Below are 23,053 nucleotides of genomic sequence, written 5' to 3'. Positions count from 1 at the left end.
GTTTTTGCAACTAACCCCAATTCTAAAATTTTGGTGGTAAAATCTCCTAAATCCAAGTTCTGTTAGCACTTAGCCCTTTCCATCCATTTTTGGCTGTTAACTGCCATGGTGGAATGTCTACGTGTACACAATGTACACGTGGCACAATTTTATTGGTCCACGTAAATAAATAATCCAACATAGCACTCTGTGTCCATATAGATAATCCAACATAGCACTTAATAATTAAATTTGGATGGAAACAATAAATTGCTAACAATATTTTAGTGGTTAAGTGGAAGCAAAGAGAAAGTATTGAGATTTTTGCTACAATTGACTCAACAGGTTCAACAAGTTTTTTTGCCAATGGATGTGGACAATATTTTCTATTCCATTAGCGAGGCATGGGGTAGAAGATAGTTAGTGCTGACACTATGATAGAGACGGGGTTTATAATGTTAAGAGTGGCTACGCTTTGGCATGGTCGCTCCAGGTTGAGGTGGGAGTTGCAGATTCATCTAGGTTAACTCGGTGGAATGGTGTATGAAATCTTAATATACCACCAAAGTTGTTTGACGTATGTTCCATTTGACTTTACCAGTAGCAACACAACTTATCTCTCGGAAAGTTCAAGTACCACTTTACTGTTCATGATGCGGAGAAGAAGCTGAAACTCCTGAGCATGGTCTATTTTCCTGTTCTAGTTTTATTCTAGTGTGGTATCGGTTGGGGGTGTGGTCGATGCTCCGTCGCTGTGTATATGGGCCAATGCAAGAAATTCTTCTATTCTATTTGACAGATTATCCCGTAATGCTTTTGAATTGATGATGGCAACTATTTGGTGGCTATGGTATGACAGAAACTCAGTGTTAATTAGAAATAAACAGTCAAGACTGGATGTTGCTCCAGATTTAGCCTATAACGATCAGTCAGAGTTTAAGGAGTATGGTCGGAGAGGCCTTCATTCAGGAGGGGGCCTTGCAAATCCTGTTGTAAACCGACCTACTCGATGGATGACACCTCCTCCTGATTCTTTTGCTCTAGCAATGGATGCTTTGGTGGTTCCGGGGAGGGGCTTTGTCGGATTAGGGGGAGTGATACTGGATGCAACAGGGGTAGTTTGGTTGGCATGATCATCAGGGGTGTTAGATGAGTTTTCGGATAATGTGGCGAAGTTACTTTCCATTCGTCTGGGCTTGACTCTAGCGCATCAATTTAGTTTTAGTATCTCCATTACTAATAGTGATTTTACTGTGACATTTGGTTGGATTAATAAGCTTCACATTAATTTTAATTTTCAATCTATTATTAGATATTTATTCTTTATTAGCTAATGTTCGTAGAGGTGTTCGCGGTGCGGGTGGTGCAATTTTTGACCATTTTTCCAAACCAACCCGCACATGCAGTTTTTCCAATTTCTCAGACCGCACCTGCACAACGAAATTAAAAAAACTGCAAAAACTGCACTGTAAAAAATTGTGCGGGGTGGTGCGGTTTCTGCGGTTTGGACTATCACCAATAATTAAACTATTACAAATACAACAAAGTTTAAGTAAAACTTGTCAAAAATATTATGAAAAAAATTAAGTTTCAATAATACAATAATTAGTGGGCTTTGGGTTGGACATTCACATATTGGAGCTAAATAAATACAAAAATTGGTATTTTTATAATGTGCGGTGTGGTACGGTTTGAACTGCATATTAAAAATTCAAAACTGCAAACCGCACCACACCGCGCAGTTTAGGAAAAATTCAAACTGCGACCGCACCGCAAAGAATTTCAAATTGCATTTTTTTACGGTGGCTTGAGCGTTTTGATGAATACCCCTAATTGTAAGTGGTGGTTTTTGTAGCACCATTCCAAAATCGACAAATGGTGTTGCCCACACACTGGCAACCTCTGTTACTAGTTTAGGAAATTATGTTTGGACAGATGCTTGTCTACGATTTTCGAGTTCTTCTGTAATAGCGAATTTATCTTAATGAATTAAGTATTTCTTTTTTTTAAAAAAAAAAAAAAAACTAAGATTCATGTCTATGTCAACATATGAAACAACAGCAGTGGCGCTCAGCAAGAAAAAAAAAAGAGAACAAATGAACGAAAGTATGGTAAAGAAAGAGAACTTTGACCTGCATTTTATTATAATTACTCCTATTCGGGTAGTGAAATAAAAATAATCAATTCACAGTGAGGTTAAGTAAGAAAATCTTAACAGAAACTCAACTCCCTTCAAAGTCTCCCTGCTGGATCCCGGGACTAGAATCAGGAGCGAGAAGTTCGTCGAGAGTTGAATGAATCTCTGGAAAGAAAGGTCATTTACTGGAGGCAACGAGCCAGAGTATCTTGGCTCAAGGAAGGTGACAAATGTTCTAAGTTTTTCTTCCTAGCGGCTGCTATTAAAGGAAGAAGAAATGCCATTGAGAGTATTTTAAACAAAGATAATGTCTGGATCTCGGGCAGAAGGGCTATTGGGGGTGAATTTATAAAGTATTTTAAAGGTATTTTTGCCGGGGTTGACAATGATGTTGAGTACAATTGTGCCCAGTTATTTCAAGAGAGAATTTCTCTTGAGGATTCGGAGGCTCTGGTTTGCTGCCCGAGTCATGATGAAATCAAAAGAGTTCTATTTGCCATGAATAACCATAAGGCCTCGGGCCCTGATGGGATGTCTGTTCTGTTCTTTAAGCACTATTGGGAGTCAGTTGGACAAGACTTCTGTGATGCGGTTTTAGATTTCTTTGTCACTGGTAATATGCATAGGGGAATTAATGCCACAAATGTTGTGCTCATCCCTAAGGTCCAAAATCCGACTCGAACCACTCAATTTAGACCTATCTCTCTATGCAATGTGGTTTATAAGGTTATCTCCAAAATTATTGCAAACAGAATAAAACCCCTGCTTCCCACTCTTATATGTCCGACTCAAGCTGCCTTTGTCCCTGGAAGAAACATCCACGATAACAATGTGATTGTCCAGGAAATTATTCATTCGTTCAATCGGAAGAAGGGCAAGGAGGGGTTTTTTGCAATAAAAATTGATTTGGTTAAAGCCTATGACAGGTTAAGCTGGAAATTCACTGATCATGTTTTGGATTGCAATGGAATTCCCAGAAGTTTCGTCGGTGGATCTCGCAGTGCATCTCTACCACTTCGCTAAATATTTGTCTCAATGGGGGCCCGGTGGGTAGTATTAACCCTACTTGCGGGATTTGTCAAGGTGACCCCCTCTCTCCTTATTTGTTCATCTGGGCTGCTGAAGTTTTATCAAGACTGTTCCATGTTGCCCTTGATCAGGGCACTATTCAGGGCATTAAATTAAGTAGGGGTGGCCCGACTCTGTCCCATATCTTCTTTGCGGATGACCTGATTCTTGTAGGTCGAGCTAACTTATCTGAGGTCAACGGATTCTGGAGATGTCTTGAGAATTTCTGCTCTTGGTCGGGCCAACAGGTAAATAAGCTTAAAACGTCCATTTTCTTTAGTAAGAATACCCCGGTGAGTGTGCGAGAAGGAATTAAGGAAGCCCTGGGAATTGAATCCCCTGAAGGATGTATTAAATATTTGGGGCTGCCTCTCTTCCGATCTAGACAGAAAGATGCTGACTTCAATTTTATCCTGGATAACCTCACGACTAAGCTTCAGGGATGGAAGGCGAAAACGTTGTCTAAAGCAGGGCGAGCTACTCTTATAAAATCTGTGGGCCTGTCTTTACCAATGTATGCCATGCAAACGACAAAATTATCCACGCGTATGGTTAACAAGATTGATGGTTTGGTTAGAGATTTTTGGTGGGGTTTTGAGAAAGGAAATCATGGTATTCATCTCCGGGCGTGGGATAAACTGTGTCTCCCTAAATCGCGTGGTGGCCTAGGATTCCGGAAAACCAAATAAATGAATCAGGCCTTTCTTGCCAAATGGGGTTGGAATATGCTAACTGGAAGTCAATCGTTGTGTTGCAGAGTTTTAAGAGCCAAATACCTAAGAGGGGAAGACTTTCTGAATTGTAAATATAAAAATTCTGATTCCTGGTTTTGGAAAAGTGTCATTAAGGCAAATTCTATCTTGAAAAAAGGTGCCTGTAAGCTGGTTACAAATGGTGAGAATACTAAGATCTGGGGGGACCCCTGGATTCCGCATCGTAAAGGTTTTTGCCCGAAACCAATTGGGAGCCTCAACACCAACATTACTAATGTGGCAGACTTATTACTTGAAAATCGTCAGTGGGATGTGCCCAAACTGCGACGCTGTTTCGATAAAGAAACGGTCTCTGACATTCTTAAAGGAGGGCATCCCTCCGGAGATGGTATGGATAGATGGGTTTGGACGCTAGAAAGTACTGGGCGTTTCTCGTCTAGATCTGCGTACTTGACTCAGGCCCTGGAACGAGCTCCTCACTGTGAGGTGGCTCCAAAGCTTTGGAACAAGTTATGGAACAGCAAAATCTTGGAACGTCATAAAGTTTTGTGGTGGTGTATCCTATCTTGTGCCCTCCCTGTTAGAGCAGTGATCGGACGTCGTTTCCAAATTGAGGACTCTAGCTGTCCCTTATGTGGACGGGGGGAGGAATCCTTTGAACATCTTTTCCTGTCCTGTGAGGTAGCCTTCCATTTTTGGCGCTCCTCTCCTTGGGGCATCTATCCAGTGTGCGACACTGGTATCCGAGTGTGGGATTGGGTCAAGTTTATTTGGGATCTCAACAATAGAGGGGTTCGTGTTGATGATGTGTTCTTATATGCCTCGATTGTTGTGGATACTATTTGGAGAGTGCGCAATGAGAAGATCCATAATAACTGTTCTCCTGATCTAAAAAAATGTATTGATAATATTTGTAACTCTTATGCAGATTTACTTGTTACTTTGCTCCCTACTCCCACTCCAGATCAAAAGGAAGTTTGGTCCCCTCTCCCTCCGGATTGGATTAAACTGAATTGTGATGTCAGGGTGGGAGCCAGTAGTATGTGCTTGGCTGTGGTTGCAAGGGATCATTTTGGCAGAGTCATTAGAGTTCAGACGGCTCGGGAAGCTTACTCGGACGCTCTTTGCGGAGAAGCTGCGGCTTGCTGCTTGGCGGTTTCGGTGGCCTTAGATATCGGATCTAAGTTTGTGATTGTGGAGTCTGACTCGAGTGTGGTCATCAATGCTCTCAATGGGAAGGATTCTTGTTGGGCGCTTGAAAACTATATCTCATTTTGTTCTAAGTCTTCTCTACTCTTTATTAGTTGTAATTTTTCTTTTATAAGTAGAACTTGTAATTTTGCCGCTCATAATGTGGCTAGATGGGCGTTTGCTCATCAGGTATTTGGGTCTATCCCGGTTTCAGTTGTACCTAACAATATTTTGTGTAACGACCGAGAGGTCTAATTTTATTTGAATCTATGATATAGACGCTTTTTCTCAAAAAAATAACAAATCAATTGACAGTTTATAGTTAGGGGCTTACTAATATGTGATGCAAAATGGTGCGGCTAAGAAAGTTTTATGGCGTTTATAAAAACACTTTAAAGTCATTTTGAGTGTATTAATACTTAATAGATTGGAAAGAGTACAATGTATAACCTTTTCTTCTTCCAATTACATGCTAATTATAATTCATTGTCTTATTTTATTATATAATAAACATCATTAATTAAATATTTATTTTTTAATCAAATTCATTATTGGTTTTGGAACACAATTATAAAAGTTGAGCCAAATATATTGTTTTATTGACTTTCGCGCTCAATACTTAGAGATGGTCTTCTCATTTTAAACTCAATAACAAAGTAACACATCAAACTTAAGCTAAAAATAATGTTCAAGCAAAAAGCTTAGATTGAACTTGCTTCCCTTATTTAACATCTTTTATTTATTAATAGGGTCTTGTAAATCATTGAGCTTGTTCTGTTTTCAACTTTTCATTCAGTGCAAAAACAAATGAAATCATAAGCATAGACTTAGTGTACAGATTAGTGTTGAGCTCGATTCTCTAGCAACCAATAGAAACTGAAAATATTTATTTTCCTTGGAATCATGAACTTGTCATTAGCATCCTGGCATCATAGCATCAGGCCACTTTTATGTAATTGACAAATTAGGACAATGTAAAGCAAATCAACTATCCTAGTAGAAATCAACACTTGGAATATAGAGCCTAACACCTGAGCCACTTATTCAATGGTGTGTGACTCAAAAAGAAAATGAGGCAAACCTTCAAAACAGAGGCAGATTTGGTGGAAAGCGCACGTTCAACCACTCTTTCTCGTATTTCACCAAGTGATTCCACCCGATCTCCTCCAGCAAAGAAATCTTCAAGTCATAAAGCTTCTTCTTGGGAGGTTCCCCATCCTCTTGAATCAAATCAGTCGCAGCCTAAGACAGTAAAAGATGAAATGATTTGTGGAGATCTTCTCAAATTATACCAAGCAAAACATAAATGTAAAACTGAGGTCATGAACTCGTTATATGCCTAAAGATTGTGAGGAGACCAATATAAAAGCATGATTGTTTGATAGGACCACATATAATCAATCAGTGCGGGTAAAGGAGAGAAAGAAAGTGAGAGAGAAGCTTGGATTAAAATAAAATAAAAAATAAATCTAGAATCCATATTATTGTTATGCTTAGATTAAATGTGCTGTGGTGTAGACTGTGGTGTGTCTATGTACACAAGAGCGAAGAGTGAAAGTACCTTTAGCGCTGTTCCAAGCCTTCCGCAACGTCTCTCACGTATTACTAAGAGGGTTCCATATTTAGAGGACTTCACATCAACCCATTTCTTCAGCTCTTTAAAGTTCTCTTCAAACATGTCAGGATGGCCCGAACAAGAGTCCTTTTCAGAGGGATCAGCCGACTTGTCCACATCTTTTGTATCAGAGTCCTTTTCAGAAGGATCAGCCGACTTGTCCGCATCCTTTGTATCAGCTTCTTTGTTCTTCTCAGCCTGTGATAAATAATGGTGGTAAATATGCCGCGACCATGCTCTAGTTCACTTAACTAAATTTACCAGTAAATTGTTTTTTTTTTTACTAGGATCCCCCCTAACCCTAAATTGTTTTTATAAAGGATATCAAGTGTACTAGCAAGTAGATTTTAGTCCCAAATAAAGAAAACCCATTTACACATGATGATTGGACCAGAACCATCTGGCTTGAGCATACCTCTGTATAGGTAAGCATTGAAGTAGAGAGAATTCAGATGCTTCTTATGTATCTGAACTACACATATAACTATTAGAAATATAAAATTGGAACCCCATCTAATTTGTAAATAGTAGTACCCAGAAAATGCAGTTATAAACTAGAAGCCATATTTCTTAGCATAGTTTTTTTAAAAAAAAAATTAAATAAAATGAATACGAAATAAATTTAACAATACTGCCCTGACTAAAAGGGAATACAAGGGTATGGTAAACGTGCATTTATCACAGCAACAAAGATGTGATAAACACAGACAAAAACAACATTAAATCTCTTAGCATAGTTTTGAACAAATTCTTAACAATCATTCTTCCAATACATATGAGAGTCAAGGAGAAATATACCCGAATTCAATCTCAGAAAATAAAGTACCTTCACTTGGTAATTCAAACTGTCTTAAAATTTTACCAGCTATTTTATTTTCAAGCAATATTTCCTGTGCATGTCAATTTCAACCATACAACCTTGAACAGAATGAAAATTGCTATGTATGATGATTGTTAACACACTACCACTCGATCATCATATATTACTCATCAATTAGTGCTGTACAGTTAACTTCAAAAAGATATGTCAAAATTACTAGAAACAGACTGATCCTATCAATTGCTGCTGGTGCAATTGAGTTTTCAAGAATGTAATGAAAAACATGAGCGTTCTAACCTCTAAAGATTCAATAGCTGCTAATGCCAATCCTTTCTGATAGAGTGCTTCTGCTAACTGATCACGAGTCGTCTCCATTTTCTTTTTGAGTTTCTGTAACAACAGCAACAATTAAGTACAACCAATCTAGAAACTAGGGGAAAGAACTTAGAATGTTTGCTCTAGATAAATCGCAAAGATTTTCTGTTGACAAGCAAGCATACCTCTGCTTCATCATCTTCTGGATCAATCTTAAGCGCCAAGAATTTTATCAACTCATCTTTGTCAATGCTATCAACTACCTCATTTGCTGCATCAATGACCTACAATGCAATAGCCAAATCCTTTTTTTTTTAAAAAAAAAAAAACAGACATAACTGAAAGACAGCACCCAGATAATTACAAGTGAATCATAAATCAAACTAAAGTAGGAATGCCAATGTTGTTGAAGTCTTGTGCTGCCAAAATCGCATACCTTTTCGTTATGGCTTATTTTGTCCTGAATGTTGTTTCGAGAAAGCAAACCTTCCAATATTTTAGCAAGAAGTGGGGTGTAGTTTGGATATTCGGACTGCCAGAGAATGAAACAGCACATGAGTTTAATGACTTGTGTGTGCCAGTGCCACATCTTCAAATGTAAATAAAAACAAAAACAAAGTTTCAGAGACGCTTTTATATACTCAGCACCCTTGGTGTCACTACAAGGAAAATAACAAAGGTCTCAGGTGTTGAATTTTAGACCTCTACCCTTAACCCCATCATTCCCTCACGCTTTAGCTTCATTGGCTTAAATTTTCTAAGACAACTCCATACATTTGTGTCAATCCATGATATAATAAATTTGAATACTTCAGGAATGTACAGTCTATAAAATAAATTGTTACAGATTGATAAATACTTTAGAATTCGGCAATGAAACTTCAGGGTTTGCAACTATTTGGTCTTGTTAGAATAAATGAGCTGTACATTAAGGGTGTGTTTGGAAGTAACTGTGTAATTACTAGGTAGGGTAATTACTAGGGTGGTAATTACACAGCGTAGTAATTACACTATATTTTAAAATGCACGGTGTGTTTGGATATGAGGTAGTAATTACATATGAATTCATAATATCTTGTTTGACAAAATAGTAGTAATTACAAGGGAAAATAATATTTTTTTAGTGGCTAATATTTAATATAGAAATTTTTTAGTAATTACACAATGTAATTACATTCAATTCTCATGGGGGGCCATGAGAATTGGAGAGTGTAATTGGAACCCCTCAATTACTTCCAATTACACAGTTACAGTGTAATTATATGGTCAGACAAACATGTCAAATTGTGTAATTACCTCCAATTACACACAAATCCAATTACATTGTGGCTTTCCAAACGCACCCTAATTGTAGAAATTAGAATTAATTGTAATTACTTAGTTTCCTATTTCTTTCCTAGTTTCCTATTTAATCTCTCTATGTTTGTATATAAATACTTTATATTCTATTGAATAATACACAATTCTATTCACCATTCTCTTATGGTACGGAGCAAATTTTGGATTGGGATTCAAAATTAAAAATTAGGGTTCATCACAAATTGGAGTTTGCAATTAGGGTTTGATTTTCTTCATTTTTTAAGGTCATTTTTCGGAAACCCTATTTGGAGTGATCTTTTGTTCTCACCGCCCATTCAGAAAGTTTGCCTAGCCGCAGATCCGCCAAACCCAAATTAATCCGGTCGTCGAAATCCTCACGCGTGTAGCTCATGCACCGCCCATTGTTGTTGTCACGCACCCCACGTGCCGGTGCGTGTGGCCGCGTCCGACAATTTTTCTTGCAGTGGTTGGTTTCTGAGGCGGCTCCTCTCTGGACTATTCGCATCTGTTTCATGCTCATAAAATCCGGTTTTGTATTTCTCTATTCTTCGTGTTTGAGTACGCCTTATATGCTTCACTGATTTGTGCTTGTGAAGATTTGGGGTCTCCTATTTTGGTTGTGAAATTTTGAGTGCTGGCTCAGTATCTCTTTTTGTTCCCAACTTATTGTCTCATTTTGCTTGCCCCTTTATCGAATTTGTTGGTTGATTTGTTGTTTGAGTTAGTTTCGTGGAACAAACATAACATTTGTAATGGCTTCTGGAAGACCAATTCTTGTTTCTGCAGTTGAATATGTCAAATTCAATATTAGGAGTCTCTTAAGTATTCATCTTCTTCTATCACTACTGATGCTGATTTAGGCAAATCAAATTCTTGTCTTCTTTCCTCATCTTCACAAATCTTTATGTGGGTTGAAACAAAGTCCTCGTGTTTAGTTTGGTAAATTTAGTCAGACTGTTGAGAAATTTTATTTGTCAAAAAATAAGGCAGATCATTTTGTGTTCTATAAAAGATTTATTGTTGGTATCATTTTGTTAGTTGTGTATGTAGATGACATCGTTATTATTGGAAATGATACTAAAAGCATCTCATCCCTTAAATCTTTCATTCATACCAAGTTTCACACAAAGGATATAGGGGTGCTCAAGTATTTCTTGGGACTTGAAGTCACTCAGAGTAAACATGGTATTTTTCTATCTAAGAGGAAGTATGTACTTGATTCATTAAACGAGACAGGAAAACTGGGAGCAAAACCTTGTAGTACTCCAATGAATCCAGCTATGCATCTTACAAGCGATGGGAAACCATTTGAAGATCCTGAGAAATATTGCAAATTAGTTTAAAAGTTGAATTATTTAACTGTGACTCGTCCAGACATTGCTTTCTTAGTTAGTGTTGTTAGTCAGTTTATGTCATCTCCAACAATTCATCATTAGGCAACATTAGAGCAAATTTTGTGTTACTTGAAAGGAGCACCAGGACGAGGTGTTGTTTACAAAAATCATGGACACACTCAAATTGAGTGTTTCTCTGATGCAGATTGGGCAGACTCCAAGGTAGATAGAAGATCCACTTCAAGTTATTGTATCTTTGTTAGGGGCAATCTGATCTCTTGGAAGAGTAAGAAGCAAAATGTTGTGTCTAGATCCAGTGCAGAATCAAAGTGTAGAGATATGGCTCAATCAGAGTGTGAGGTAGTTTGGATTTATCAACTTGAGATTGAAGTCATATTTAAGACTTCAATTCTAGTGAAATTGTGGTGTAATAATCAAGCTGCCTTTGTATTGCCTCAAATCCCATGTTCCATAAGCAAACTAAGCACATTGAGATTAATTGTCATTTTGTTTGTGAGAAAATTCAACAACGCCTGATCTCCATAGGATATGTGAAGATTGGAGAACAATTAGGGGACATTTTCACAAAAGCTTTAAATAGGGTGCGGGTTGATTATCTTTGTAACAAGTTAGGCATGATTAACATTTATGCTCCAGCTTGAGGAGTGTTAGAATATATGAGCTATACATTAGTTGTAGAAATTAGAATTAATTGTAATTACTTAGTTTCCTATTTCTTTCCTAATTTCCTATTTAGTTTCTCTAGGTTTGTATATAAATACTTTCTATTCTATTGAATAATACACAACTCTATTAACCATTATCTACATGTCTAAAAAATTAGCCTAAAAAATTAATCTATGTTCAAATATTGGAAATAAAATGTCTTGACAAATCTTAATGTGTAAGAAAATATGTTAACAACTACAGCTTACAGCAATGACTACCAAAAAAAATGGAACAATATGTCATCTTCAATTTACAAAATGTTACCTTCAACGAGAGAGACAAACTTTCCCACTCTGAGTATTCTTCATCGGTATCTTGCTTTAGGCTTGCAAGAAGTTTTACCTTTACATCTCGAACCTGATACATTGAAAGATATTATTGTCAATAAATAATGAAAATTATGATCACTTCCTCTTTTCCTTCCATAAGATATCCTTATTGCAACCCTGCAAACCAAACTCTTTCCTAATATGTATATTTGGCTGGACCTACAACATTAATGTTAGATGCTAATTAGATTTAAGTAGATCACATGCATCTCATGTTTTCCCACACACCTCCTCTTCTATACGTTCAGAGACAGATTTTGTACAAGTTGGAGCAGAAACTTTCCCTTTGTCCTCATCTAGCTGTCAAAGAAACATAATGAAAATAATAAATAATTCATATGGACAGGAATTCAGATTAAAGCACAAGGAGTACCATAGATAAATGTCTGCTGTACCATGATATTTGAACAATAAACAACAGCAAAGTATAAACAGAGTATCGCAACTAAGAACCTTATTTGGTGGCACTATATAAGAAATTTTATAAGACGCAGGGTTCTTTTGTGGATTTTTTCCATCCCCGTCCCCATGATAGGATAGCTTTCCATATGAGATTGCTCCACAAAGTACAGAACCGTGCTGACAATTCTGCAAAAAACATTGAGAATACCTGTTTTTAATACTATTACTAATATTAACACCAAGTAGAAAGAAAAAAAAAAGCAAAGACTATACCTTTGGAAGCTTGTCTTTAGATGGTGGGCCCACATAAAATGCTTCTTTTATCCTACCACACAATGCAATCATTTGTCAAGTAAGAACTATAACCAAACATATTTAACCACTCAAATAGTTTGTCGAGAGACATACCCAGGAACTAAAAGTGATGACTTGTAACTGCCATTTCCCATCACAGTACCGTCTGGTTGAGAGAAAAAGCTCAATCGTACTACATCCTGAACCAGATAGAATGAATACAAGTTATATAGGTATTAAAATGATAAAGCTACATTACTTACATAATATAAATTGACTTGCATGCATGCATCAGTAAAAGTTACATATTTCCATATACAATACCCAAAAGTTTAGGCCTTCTCTGGACCTTGGATTTTAAGAGAGAAAAAATGACTACCAAAGGATTCTATTTTCTCATGTTTGGATTGAATAAATGAATTAAGAATTCTTTTTCCAAGAGAATCAAAACTTGTGAAATATAATTTTATGAAATTTTAGAAATTAAAAATAAAACCGAAGATAGATGATGTATAAACTTCACAAACCAGCACAGAAATTGTTTGTAAAGAGAACAAACTTGATCCTGGAAATATATTCTACCTTCTCTTCCAACTTTCTTTCAATGAATAGCACTAACTGCTTCAACTTTTCCAGATACTGCACATTGTCATGTCTGAAACAAAACAATCAAAAATGTGAAAAAAAAAAATACATTTTTAAGATCAAGGCCAAATTAGAGAATCGAGACAAGCAGGCAAGTTTCTAAATTTGAACCAAAACTTAAATACCAAACAAAGCAGCAAAATAGCAACAACTAGCTTACTACATGATTGTCTGCAAGCTTTCTGCTGTGAAAAGAATAGTATACCTTAAATAAAGCTGTAAGATGTATTCTCCCTTGGGAAGTTTCGAGCGATCTGGGTAAACATCACCCATTGCATATACACGCTACAATTGGAGAAAAGAAGGAAGTGCGATAACAGTGGTGGTGATATAATAATAATTGGATCCATGGCAATAAATAAATCGGAATCTGATACAAACTTTTCACTCTCTGCTGTGCAGGAAAAATTAATTTTTAAAGATGAAAATCCATGGCAATAGATTTATGTATTAGATCAACTGATGCTGCAAAGTACCTTGTTTGTGTCAGAAATCATATAAAACTGAGACTCAAACTTAGTGTCATATATGCGGTTGTTAAGTAATGGAATGAAAGGGTTTATTTCAGCTCCATCTTCCAGTTTAAACTTGTACCTGCACAACCATTGGATAATAGCGGGTGAGTCTTAAAACTTGAGAGCCAAATGAAGAATATAAAATAAATACCAAATGACTTACGTTAATTTCAGTGCTAGGGTTTGTTTGCCTGAGGGTAGTTTGTCACGATCTGTTGTAAGAGTAGAAATTTTAGCCTCAACAGGACGGTAAGGAATTCTGACCTGCATAATGACAAAAGAGAGAAAGGAAGATGTTGATTGTTGACTGTATTAAAGCAGAGATTGTTAAGATACTGTATTTGAACACAAATAACAGCGTGAATTGAAACAAATAAGAATAAATAATAGCTCCATAAATAAGCTGGCAACTAGCTTCACCTTGTTTAGAATAGCAGCAGGTGCAAGTTTCTCAGATGCCATTAGAGCTTCGGCATCAATTCTTACTGGTGCTTCACTTCCATCAAGTAGTACTTCGTCTTTATTTATATTAATTCCATGAAATGCAATCTAAACATATTCGTAAAACCAAATAGTAAGTGCAAATTTTGCAATGATAACCTGATTTTGAAATCAATAACTTCAACTTGATTAAAAATAATAATAATAGACATTAAAGAGTTCACCAAAATCAAATAGTAAGTGCAAATTTTGCAATGATTACCTGATTTTGAAATCAATAACTTCAACTTGATTAATAATAATAATAATAATAATAATAATAGACATTAAAGAGTTCACCAAAATCAGAGCAAAATATTTTTAAAGTTTAAAAATATAAGAACCATAAATGTAATTAAACATAAAAAATTCCAATAGCTAAAATATTTAAAGATCACGAAATAGCTAAAAATCCTATTTACAGACACGTTAAAACAAAGTTTTCTTTACATAATAAAGGCGCCCGATCCATTCTGAATTTTACTAGGCATGCTTTAAGATCCTAAAAACACAATCACAGTAACGTGCCCCTAGCATCTAAGAGTGTAGTCGATGAGAACCAAATAATCCAAGCTCAAGAGAACCAATAACACAGTAGCAAAACACACACAACAGCAGCAAGAATATATCCAAACAGTAGGAAATTGCTATAAGATTGATATAGAAAAGCTAATTACAGACTAATGGGAGCCCTTAGGCCCCTTTTGATGCAAATGGAGATTGACTCAATTCATTGCATACCCCTTTTCTAACCTTACTCTCCTATATATAGTAATTTCTCACTCAATACTACCCTCCCAAACAAAGACTCACATACCCTTATTATTTACTATATGCTAGCACACCCCACTAATCCTAGTGTACAACAGTAGCAGAAATAATTAAACTGAAACAAAAATAGGACTTACATAGTAAGAAAAACATGACAGAAACAAAATTAAGAATTACGTTGGGATTAAACATGGCACTAAACAGCACACCTCAAAATCTACAATAGTTTTTTCATGGCTTCCTATGCCACTGGACCAAAACTGCGCTATAGCTAATTCCATTGTCTGGCCACCAACAACAGGAAAGGAAAAGCTCTTGGTAGAAGGAGAAGAAAATGTGACAACACTCTCCCACTTATTAGGCCTTTGCAGAGGACAGAGCTGAAGATAGCAGGCATGTTAGAGCTAATGTAATCTTATACGAATAAGATATCATTTCATCAAAAAATAGTACATGAATAAGATATCATTAAATCCTGTACCTGAACAGTGTCAACAAAAAATCTACGAACTGTATCGAATCCTGAGGTTTGCATGGTTGCTTCGACCCAAGTGGCACCAAGAGGCACCTCTAAAAATCTTCTCTCAATGTGGCCTAACCAAGTAAATATCAAGATAGGAGCAATTGAGTATCAAAAATAAGCACCTGATGCCAAATGATTTTCTCTGAATGGGTAAATTGAACTTGAGCAGCTACTATTAAAGGACTCGGGGCTTTAATAAAAAAAGAAAAAGCAGAGAAAGAGAGAATAAATTGATCATTTTACCTGGTAGAAAAGACATCCCAGAAAATGTGACCAATGGAGGTCGATTCAATACAGCGATGGGCTTAATAATAGTAATTGGTATTCTGAAAAGAGGACCACGCCAGGGAGCTTTACAATCAATACCGTAAATTTCATGATAGTGCAGTCCTTCACTAAGATTGGTTGGATCCACTACTACACTGAATAGGAGTGTAAGAATTAGTTATAACTAGCATTAGTTACAACATCAAGAGGAGAGGACATTAATAAAAGAAAAATATAAGGAATTTAAAACTATGAAAATACATCTCATTAACCCATCTCAAATAACTATCATACCCTCAACATAGGCATAAAAGTGTCAGCACCAGCATGAAAGCCCTACCACCCTAGAACTAAGCATTAACTCATTCATTCTTTTTCTTAGTAGGGTACTGCCTCTCCAGAAAAAGTAACATAAGGTTATAATACAATGTTAAGATATGTTGAGATTATAGTTTCACTTAAGTTACAGATCTTAAGTTATAATATGAGGTTTAACACAGAGCATACTGGAATTTCATGTCCGCCATTGCAAAAGAAAGACATCATTTTAAAACCAAAGAAAATGGACAATTAATAAAAGTACCATTCTATCCTCATGACCAAAGTATTCATATTGTTTATTTTTTTGGATAACTCAATGTATTCATATTGCTAAAAGAATAGAAACTAACCTAATGGTCCGTCCATTATGTGTAAGAAGGAGATACTCTGAAGTCCTTACAACTGCTTGATCACTTGAATGTAACTCAATACACTCCTCAAAGGGAACCAAATCATCCAAATTGCTTGCATCTTCATGAAATTTTGGCTCAACAAGAACTGTCCACTGTTAAAATTAAGTTCAGCTACCAGATAAAACATAAATGGAGGCGAATATACTTGAGTAAACTGCAGACAGAAAAGTCTGCAAGACTGCAACTGCTTTTCAAGGAAAAGTAACTAAGCAAATGAAACAAATATGAGCATGTACCAAAATTCTCAGAACACAAAAGCTATAGCAGATAACAATATAGGTCAACAATTTTAATTGATATATATATATATATATATGTATAGATATAGATATATTTTAAAGGGATAACTTAAACACATAAAGGAAGGCATTTGTTTAACGTTAGTATACAAAATCACTTTCAAAACCTGAAAGGCCATTTAAGGATCTCACCTCACTAGATTGTTGGCAAGAACTAGGCTCTCTGAGGTAGATGCCTCGTGATACAGGAGCTACAGTCAAACCAAAAACATCAATTCATCATATCAAAATCACATGCAGATTGAGTGAAAATGGCCCTCATATAAGTCATAAGAAGTAAAATAAAAAAAGTCATAACTATACAGAATCATGGTAAAAAGACAATGAAAACGTTTGTAACACAATTTTACCAAGATAAGATCCCAAGAAAAATTCAGACATTTCAACCAGTCAAAATACCAATCATACTCTCTAGAAGGTAGCATCAACCACAACAATAATAAAACATATCTAATATAAGATATAAATTGGCAACATGAACAAGCTCAATAATAGCCAAATAGTAACAGTAATAAGAGTCCACAAGGAAAGAAGAAAAAGCTAATCTTACTTGTTTTTCCAGATTGAGTGACTTTTATTTGATACCAAACGCATGGTACATCCTTGGACTGTTGTAAATATTCATGTGCCCTGCAGTCAAAAAGAAATTGAAAACAAGTCTGAATTGTCCGTGCTCAACTTGTTATCAAGACTAACAGATGAGAGAAGGTACAAAACTAACTTGTCAACTTGCATAAGTCCATGCCCAGTGGACAACTTATCCTCGGGTACACTGCCTACAGGAACACATGTGTTCTCAAGAGCTTTCCTCACACTGTAGGGACTCACCTGAATTCCCTCAGCCTGCTCAGAAAACAATGGGTATCAGTATATAGATAACAAGAGAAAACATTAATCAAGCAACAGTTGTTTCCTTTAATTTTTGTTTAATAGAAATACAATGTAAACAAACCCAGCAATGAATACCTTCATTGCACTTAAAAGCAACGCAACACCCCCACAGGCAGATGGTGATGCCATTGATGTTCCATTCATGAGCATACGACTTTGGAGAGTCCACGTAGGAACAGGAGCAACAGCACCACCAGGAGCACTTATAGAAACACCAAGATCTCCATCAGCAGTTGGTCCTCGGCTGGACCTGCATAGTAAATAGTTTGGTGCACAACAAATGAGCATTCTAAGGCATGTGTAGACCTTAAATTTAATGGTTCCTTGTGAAAGAATTCAATGTAGAGAAAGAGTTACCAAGTATATTCAAGCCCTTCAGATGGGGCTTCAACAACACCATGAGCACCAGCAGCCATAGCTGGGGAGACATATGCCCCAACTCCTATGATGGTTGAAGTAGTACCACCAGGTGCTCCAACAGTGCTCAAAGCTGGACCACTGTTACCAGCACTACTCACAAATATCAATCGGTGCTTGTTTACGACCTAACCACCATGCAATCAATAGCATATTTAAAAACCATTCAAGTAAATAGTTGGAAAAAAATAAAACGACAATCTCAGCCAATTTAATGTATCAAAAAATATTACTTCATTAACAAGGTCAACAAAGCGGCCATAGTCTGGCAGCAAAGAAGGTTCTCCATAACTCATGTTGATAAGATCACATTTGTTCTGCAAAAAAGAAGTACAGTGGCTGTTAATAACACTCTAAAAAACTTGTATAGTTTAGCTCATACACAAGGCTCACTCGTTTGATGAAACTAAGGGCTCGATTGGCCAATTGGCTGATTAGCCGATTGGCACACAGGACTGGATTACTAGTAGGAACTGAAACGAATTATGCGAGTATTATACTGTGCTTAGTGCTGTTTGATACTAATAAACTTTTCATATAACTGAGATTCTATCAAATAAGACCATCTCCAATGGAGATGTAAAAGTTGTGATATATTTGGCACAAAAAATGACTTTGTGATATATTTGCATCAATTTTTAGCCTTGTGCTCCAATGCACAATTGCAAAACTTGATACAAATTTAATGCTTTTATTTAAAAAAAAAAAGTAATAACTCTATCAATAATTTTATTATTGTTTTATTATATAAAGCAATAAAAACAAATGTAAAAAGTTTATAATTTAATGCAATAACTAAATTTAAAATAAAATATTCAAAATAACATAAAAGTAAATATAAAAGTAATACATTTATTGTAATGCAAAATTTGTATCATGCCATATTGTGATCTAAATTTGGATCAACTTTTGGTATGTGACAAATTTAGATCAACTTTTGGCACACTATTGGAGCAAAATTTTTATAATATGAAACTATATTTTAGCAATAGATCACCAATAGAGATGCTCTAAATAAATTTTTTGACGATATCAAATAAATAAAATTTACAAGAATTAAATAATATTTCAAAAATACATATTTAAAGAACAAGTTATGTTAATATTATATATAACAATTAAAAAATTATATTTTTCCATAAATATATAACAATTATGGTGACTGGAAAAAATTGCCCAGCCTCCCAAAACCACCCAAACAAGGGTCTGGACTAAATAGTCCAGTTCTAATGTCGTGTCCAGCCCACCAAATGCACCCTAAGAATATTAATTCCTAAAATCTTAAATAAGAAAGAATACACGTCAAAATTCAAAAATAATTCTAATAAAAAAAATCAGAAATATTTGGTGTAAAGAATTTTTAAATGAAACAGTAAAACAGAGCAAACTTCCAATCACCTACCTCTATAGCAGCTATAATAGCTCGTGTTAGACCGGTTCCTGTCTCCATTGAACCTAAGCGTGAATCTCCAATTTTACAAGATATCAGTTGTGCCCCTGGTGCAACTCCATTCAACAAGGGTTCCTGACACACAGCATATCAATAATTATATTGGTTTGTTTCAAAACATTTGCAGCAGACAGATAAACTTCATGTACCTTTGGATGGAAAGCACTAGCAATACCAGCAACGTGAGTGCCGTGAGGGGAGCTGTCTGTTACAATACTTAAAACATTTCCCTCATCATACACATTAAGAACGACTGTACAGGCATCTAACTTGCTGAGCACAGCATACTCTCGTTGAACCCTGCAAGGGTCATTGTATTTATTTTAGTAAACAATCAATAGGATTCAAGAATTAGTAGCACCAAAAGAAATCAATACATCAAACCAGAATGAGGCAACTAAAATTCAAAAACTAAAACAAATGCAAAATTCCAAATGAAGCAAAAGATTTGATAACATACAAGCAGAATGCCTTGCAATAACACTGAATAGTTTGTACTAATACTTTTCAGATATTTCCTTAAAATAAAAGTGATCTACGATCCCAACAAAATCACTAGAGAATTTTGAAGTGATAGTTTCCGTTCTTCGAAATTTCATAAGTCAGATCCTAGAAAAATAGTTTTAATATTATTTTATCACCCATCAAAACAAATAAAATCAAATGGCTTAAAATCAACATACAAGTGCAACAATCGTATACTTCATTCGAATAAGATCACCATATCATGGTCAACCCTGTCAAAAATTGTATGCTCATTTAAAAAGTTTATTTCCTTTAAAGTAAATCCAATATTATTTTCCACCTAACTTCGTCCTTGGAAAGAACATATCCAACATAGAATGTCACTGGCAAGTAAACAATACCTATAATTTGCTAAGGGCAAAAAGTCAGCAAGTTTTCCACTATCTGGGTCATCATCAAGACTTTGTGTGTCTAAGGCAGCCACCCAATATTCTCCATCATGCCAGACAACAGCATCTATGACAGGCCCTTTGTCATCATAGCTCTAGAACATAAGATGGATCAGAATTTACAAGTACCCAAGGAAATTAAGAATAATAAAATGAGAATTTGGAACTGACATCAGCTTGCTTTCGTAAATAATCAACTCTATTTTGAAGGTCTTCACGAACTCTCTTAATGTTTGCATCCTCAAGTTTACAGTGTTTCTGGAAATAAAACATCACAGTAAAATTATATCTCAATAAGGGATACATCAAAAAAATCACACATTCAACAATTTGCAGCAAAGCACATTGACAGTAGTTCATTTCGGCAATTTCAAATACATGCTCCATTGCCTGATAAGTAAAGTTTTATAAGAGCTTCTATCAACACAAGTGAAAAGGATTCTATCTAGTAAAATGTGACAAAACAGACTCCAAAACAACAGGGGGAAAAAATAACACACGAAGCCTGTCACAGCACAAACACACACATGCTTAACCCAATTTATATAAAAATCAAATCACATGATAATATTCACTTTCAGAATCGATGTATTTATAACAAAGCAAGTGGAGAACTAACAAGCAACCTGTTCAAATTCATCAAGTTGCTTAACAGCATTAGCAATTTCTTCCTGATTTTGTTCCTCCCATTTTTTCTTTCTTTCCTTCTGTCAAGAATAAAGTTATAAACATTGTTCATCAGCCAACTTCATTATTCTCAACACATCAAGTGTGCTTCATCTGTCAATCTTAAAAAAAAAAATTACCTTCAATCGAGAAGTCAATTTATCTGTAAACAACTCATATGCGTATTTATAACCCACGTGCCATTCACCAGTGGGATTACTCCACATAAAATTGACAACCAGGGAAGCTCCTATTTAAAACATACTATCAAAATCAGAACAGGGCCATTTTGTGTGCAAGAAAAAGAATTACACATATAGCCATTGAAGCAAAAAAATAATTCTGGGAACGAAAGAAAGAGAAAAAAAAAACCAATAAGCTTTCATTATGAACCAAACATAATTGCAAGATTAGTGAACCTCCATACTATCATTCCATAATGTTATCTAAATAAAGTACTGAAAACTGAGAAGATTCTATAAAATCATTAAGTAAATTTTCAAAATGACCTGAAGCTCCACGGATAATACGTTCATCTTCAGCAGTCTTAACAACCTTAGACGTATCAATATCTCCACTACCAGTACTGAAAATTTCACAAAAGTTATGTGATTAAAATACTCGTGAAGATAACTTTCATTTCAACATATGTGAATTAAATTTTCAACTAGAGAAGCTACCAATCAATGACATCTATAATTTTCCGCTTTCCGTCGGAGGTAACTTGCAATCCATCAGCCGCAGGGTCTACTCCAGAATCTGATAACAGAAAATTAATCCCAAAAAAATCCAAATTAATGTTCAAAATGATTGCATGAACCTCAAAAGAGCAAGAGAAACAAATTTCGGGTGATTGAATGTGAAATCAACATCATCCATTAAGTATGTAACAGTACTACTATAATTCGATCACATTTACTAAATAAAACCATTTCGATCCAATACAACGAAAAAAACTCGAAACTCCTGTTCTTTTCTCACTCTATCAATTCGTTATTCCTCAAAAAACATAACATGCATATACATATAATATCTCGTCTACTTCATTTTCCTCAATCCAAGTCAGTGAGACAGTCCGATCAACATCTTAAATCATCAGTAGAAATGAATACCAAAGATAGCGATGACAACACCACGTCCATCGTTTTCAGGGTGAGCCTCAAGGAAGCGATCGGCACCAATCTCCTTCTTAGGCATGAGTGAAGCCAAAAACGTTGACTCGTTCAGTTTGAATTTACGAAGCGAACCATTATCGTCAGCACCGAATGAAGAACCAGGCATTGCCGTAACCCTAAAACTTCCAGTAACACCACCGCTGCCGCTAGTACCTGGCCTTTTACTACTACTACTTCTTCTGTTCGAGTCTGATTTTCTTGGTCTTCGCGTTTGGTTGATTCTTTCGGGTCTAACAAGAAGCGAGAACTGTTGCTGTAAGAGAGAGAGTGAGGACGAGGGCACTGATGGTAATTTGTGCAATAATAGCATTGGGTTAAGCATCTTTTTTTTATTTTATTTTTATTTATTATGGGTTGGGGGTGTTTTGGTAATTTTAGGGATTAGGTGGCGGCGGCGGTGTTTTTGGGGTTCGAGGATTGGGTCGAAGGAGGCGGGGAGTTGAGGCTCGACCTCAATGTCCGGGGCTCAGTTGTTGGGTGCGTTTGGTTTGGATATGGTTTGGTAGGTGCTGCGCCAAGTGTGTTGGGAAATTACCTTTTTATCCTCGCATGCATTTGGATAGACATGTAGCTCCCACTTAATGAAATAGAGTAGGTCAAGTCAAATGCCACACTGGCTCTTTTTCAATTTTGGAAATAATTTCCTCAATCTAATCATTATATTCATAATACTAGTAATAACAATAAAAATTAGCAATCGTTTTTCAATAATTTAATATTTCTTTTTTCTAATGTTTTAGTATTATTTTGAAGGTTTGTTCCTATGTTATGCCACTTAAAGTACTTTTTTTCTTTTCTTTTGTTTTTATGAAGACTTAAAATTAGGGATGCACACGAGACGGAGGATTGGCGGGGAGTGCTTTCCCGTTCCTACCCCGTTAAAGAGTTTAATCCTCATTTGTACTTATTCATCATCGGAGATAGGGCGAGGAATCCCCTAATGGGGTCGGGAACAAGGCGGGAAAGAAAAATAAAGTTTACAATAAAAATTTTAATATACAAAAATATTAAACTACATAAAAATTAAAATATTATACATTAATTATTATTTAATAAACTA

At 35.8% G+C, this 23,053-nt stretch overlaps 1 protein-coding gene across 1 annotated transcript; it reads right to left on the bottom strand.

Moving 5' to 3' along the window:
• Positions 1-5,792: 5,792 nt before the first annotated feature.
• On the bottom strand, positions 5,793-22,476 carry LOC115715809 (tripeptidyl-peptidase 2). Its single transcript, XM_030644480.2, has 34 exons — positions 21,931-22,476; positions 21,499-21,577; positions 21,328-21,404; positions 20,959-21,068; positions 20,779-20,859; positions 20,324-20,410; positions 20,105-20,247; positions 19,388-19,538; positions 19,191-19,313; positions 18,022-18,105; positions 17,729-17,916; positions 17,447-17,621; positions 17,202-17,323; positions 17,031-17,110; positions 16,613-16,671; positions 16,119-16,273; positions 15,424-15,602; positions 15,139-15,251; positions 14,867-15,037; positions 13,827-13,955; positions 13,570-13,670; positions 13,368-13,485; positions 13,097-13,176; positions 12,829-12,901; positions 12,361-12,446; positions 12,226-12,277; positions 12,004-12,138; positions 11,779-11,850; positions 11,486-11,578; positions 8,275-8,370; positions 8,024-8,122; positions 7,821-7,913; positions 6,650-6,901; positions 5,793-6,330 (listed from the first exon to the last, which is right to left on the bottom strand). The coding sequence occupies exons 1-34, from the start codon at positions 22,313-22,315 to the stop codon at positions 6,172-6,174; spliced, it is 4,200 nt and encodes a 1,399-aa protein (XP_030500340.2). The 5' UTR covers positions 22,316-22,476; the 3' UTR covers positions 5,793-6,171.
• Positions 22,477-23,053: the final 577 nt, after the last annotated feature.

Source organism: Cannabis sativa, chromosome 5 (genome assembly GCF_029168945.1).
Source record: "Cannabis sativa cultivar Pink pepper isolate KNU-18-1 chromosome 5, ASM2916894v1, whole genome shotgun sequence".
NCBI lineage: Eukaryota > Viridiplantae > Streptophyta > Magnoliopsida > Rosales > Cannabaceae > Cannabis > Cannabis sativa.
The sequence above is the reverse complement of the archived record's forward strand: the minus strand, read 5'-3'. Positions and strand labels throughout refer to the sequence as shown.

What these genes read in the sequence shown, in the direction of transcription:
- LOC115715809 (XM_030644480.2), bottom strand. Translation starts at nt 22,315, where the DNA reads ATGCTTAACCCAATGCTATTATTGCACAAATTACCATCAGTGCCCTCG. An exon ending in TTTTTGTTGACACTGTTCAG is followed by an intron (nt 15,038 to 15,138) that starts GTACAGGATTTA and finishes TGCTATCTTCAG; the next exon opens with CTCTGTCCTCTGCAAAGGCC. An exon ending in TCATCACTTTTAGTTCCTGG is followed by an intron (nt 12,278 to 12,360) that starts GTATGTCTCTCG and finishes ATTGTGTGGTAG; the next exon opens with GATAAAAGAAGCATTTTATG.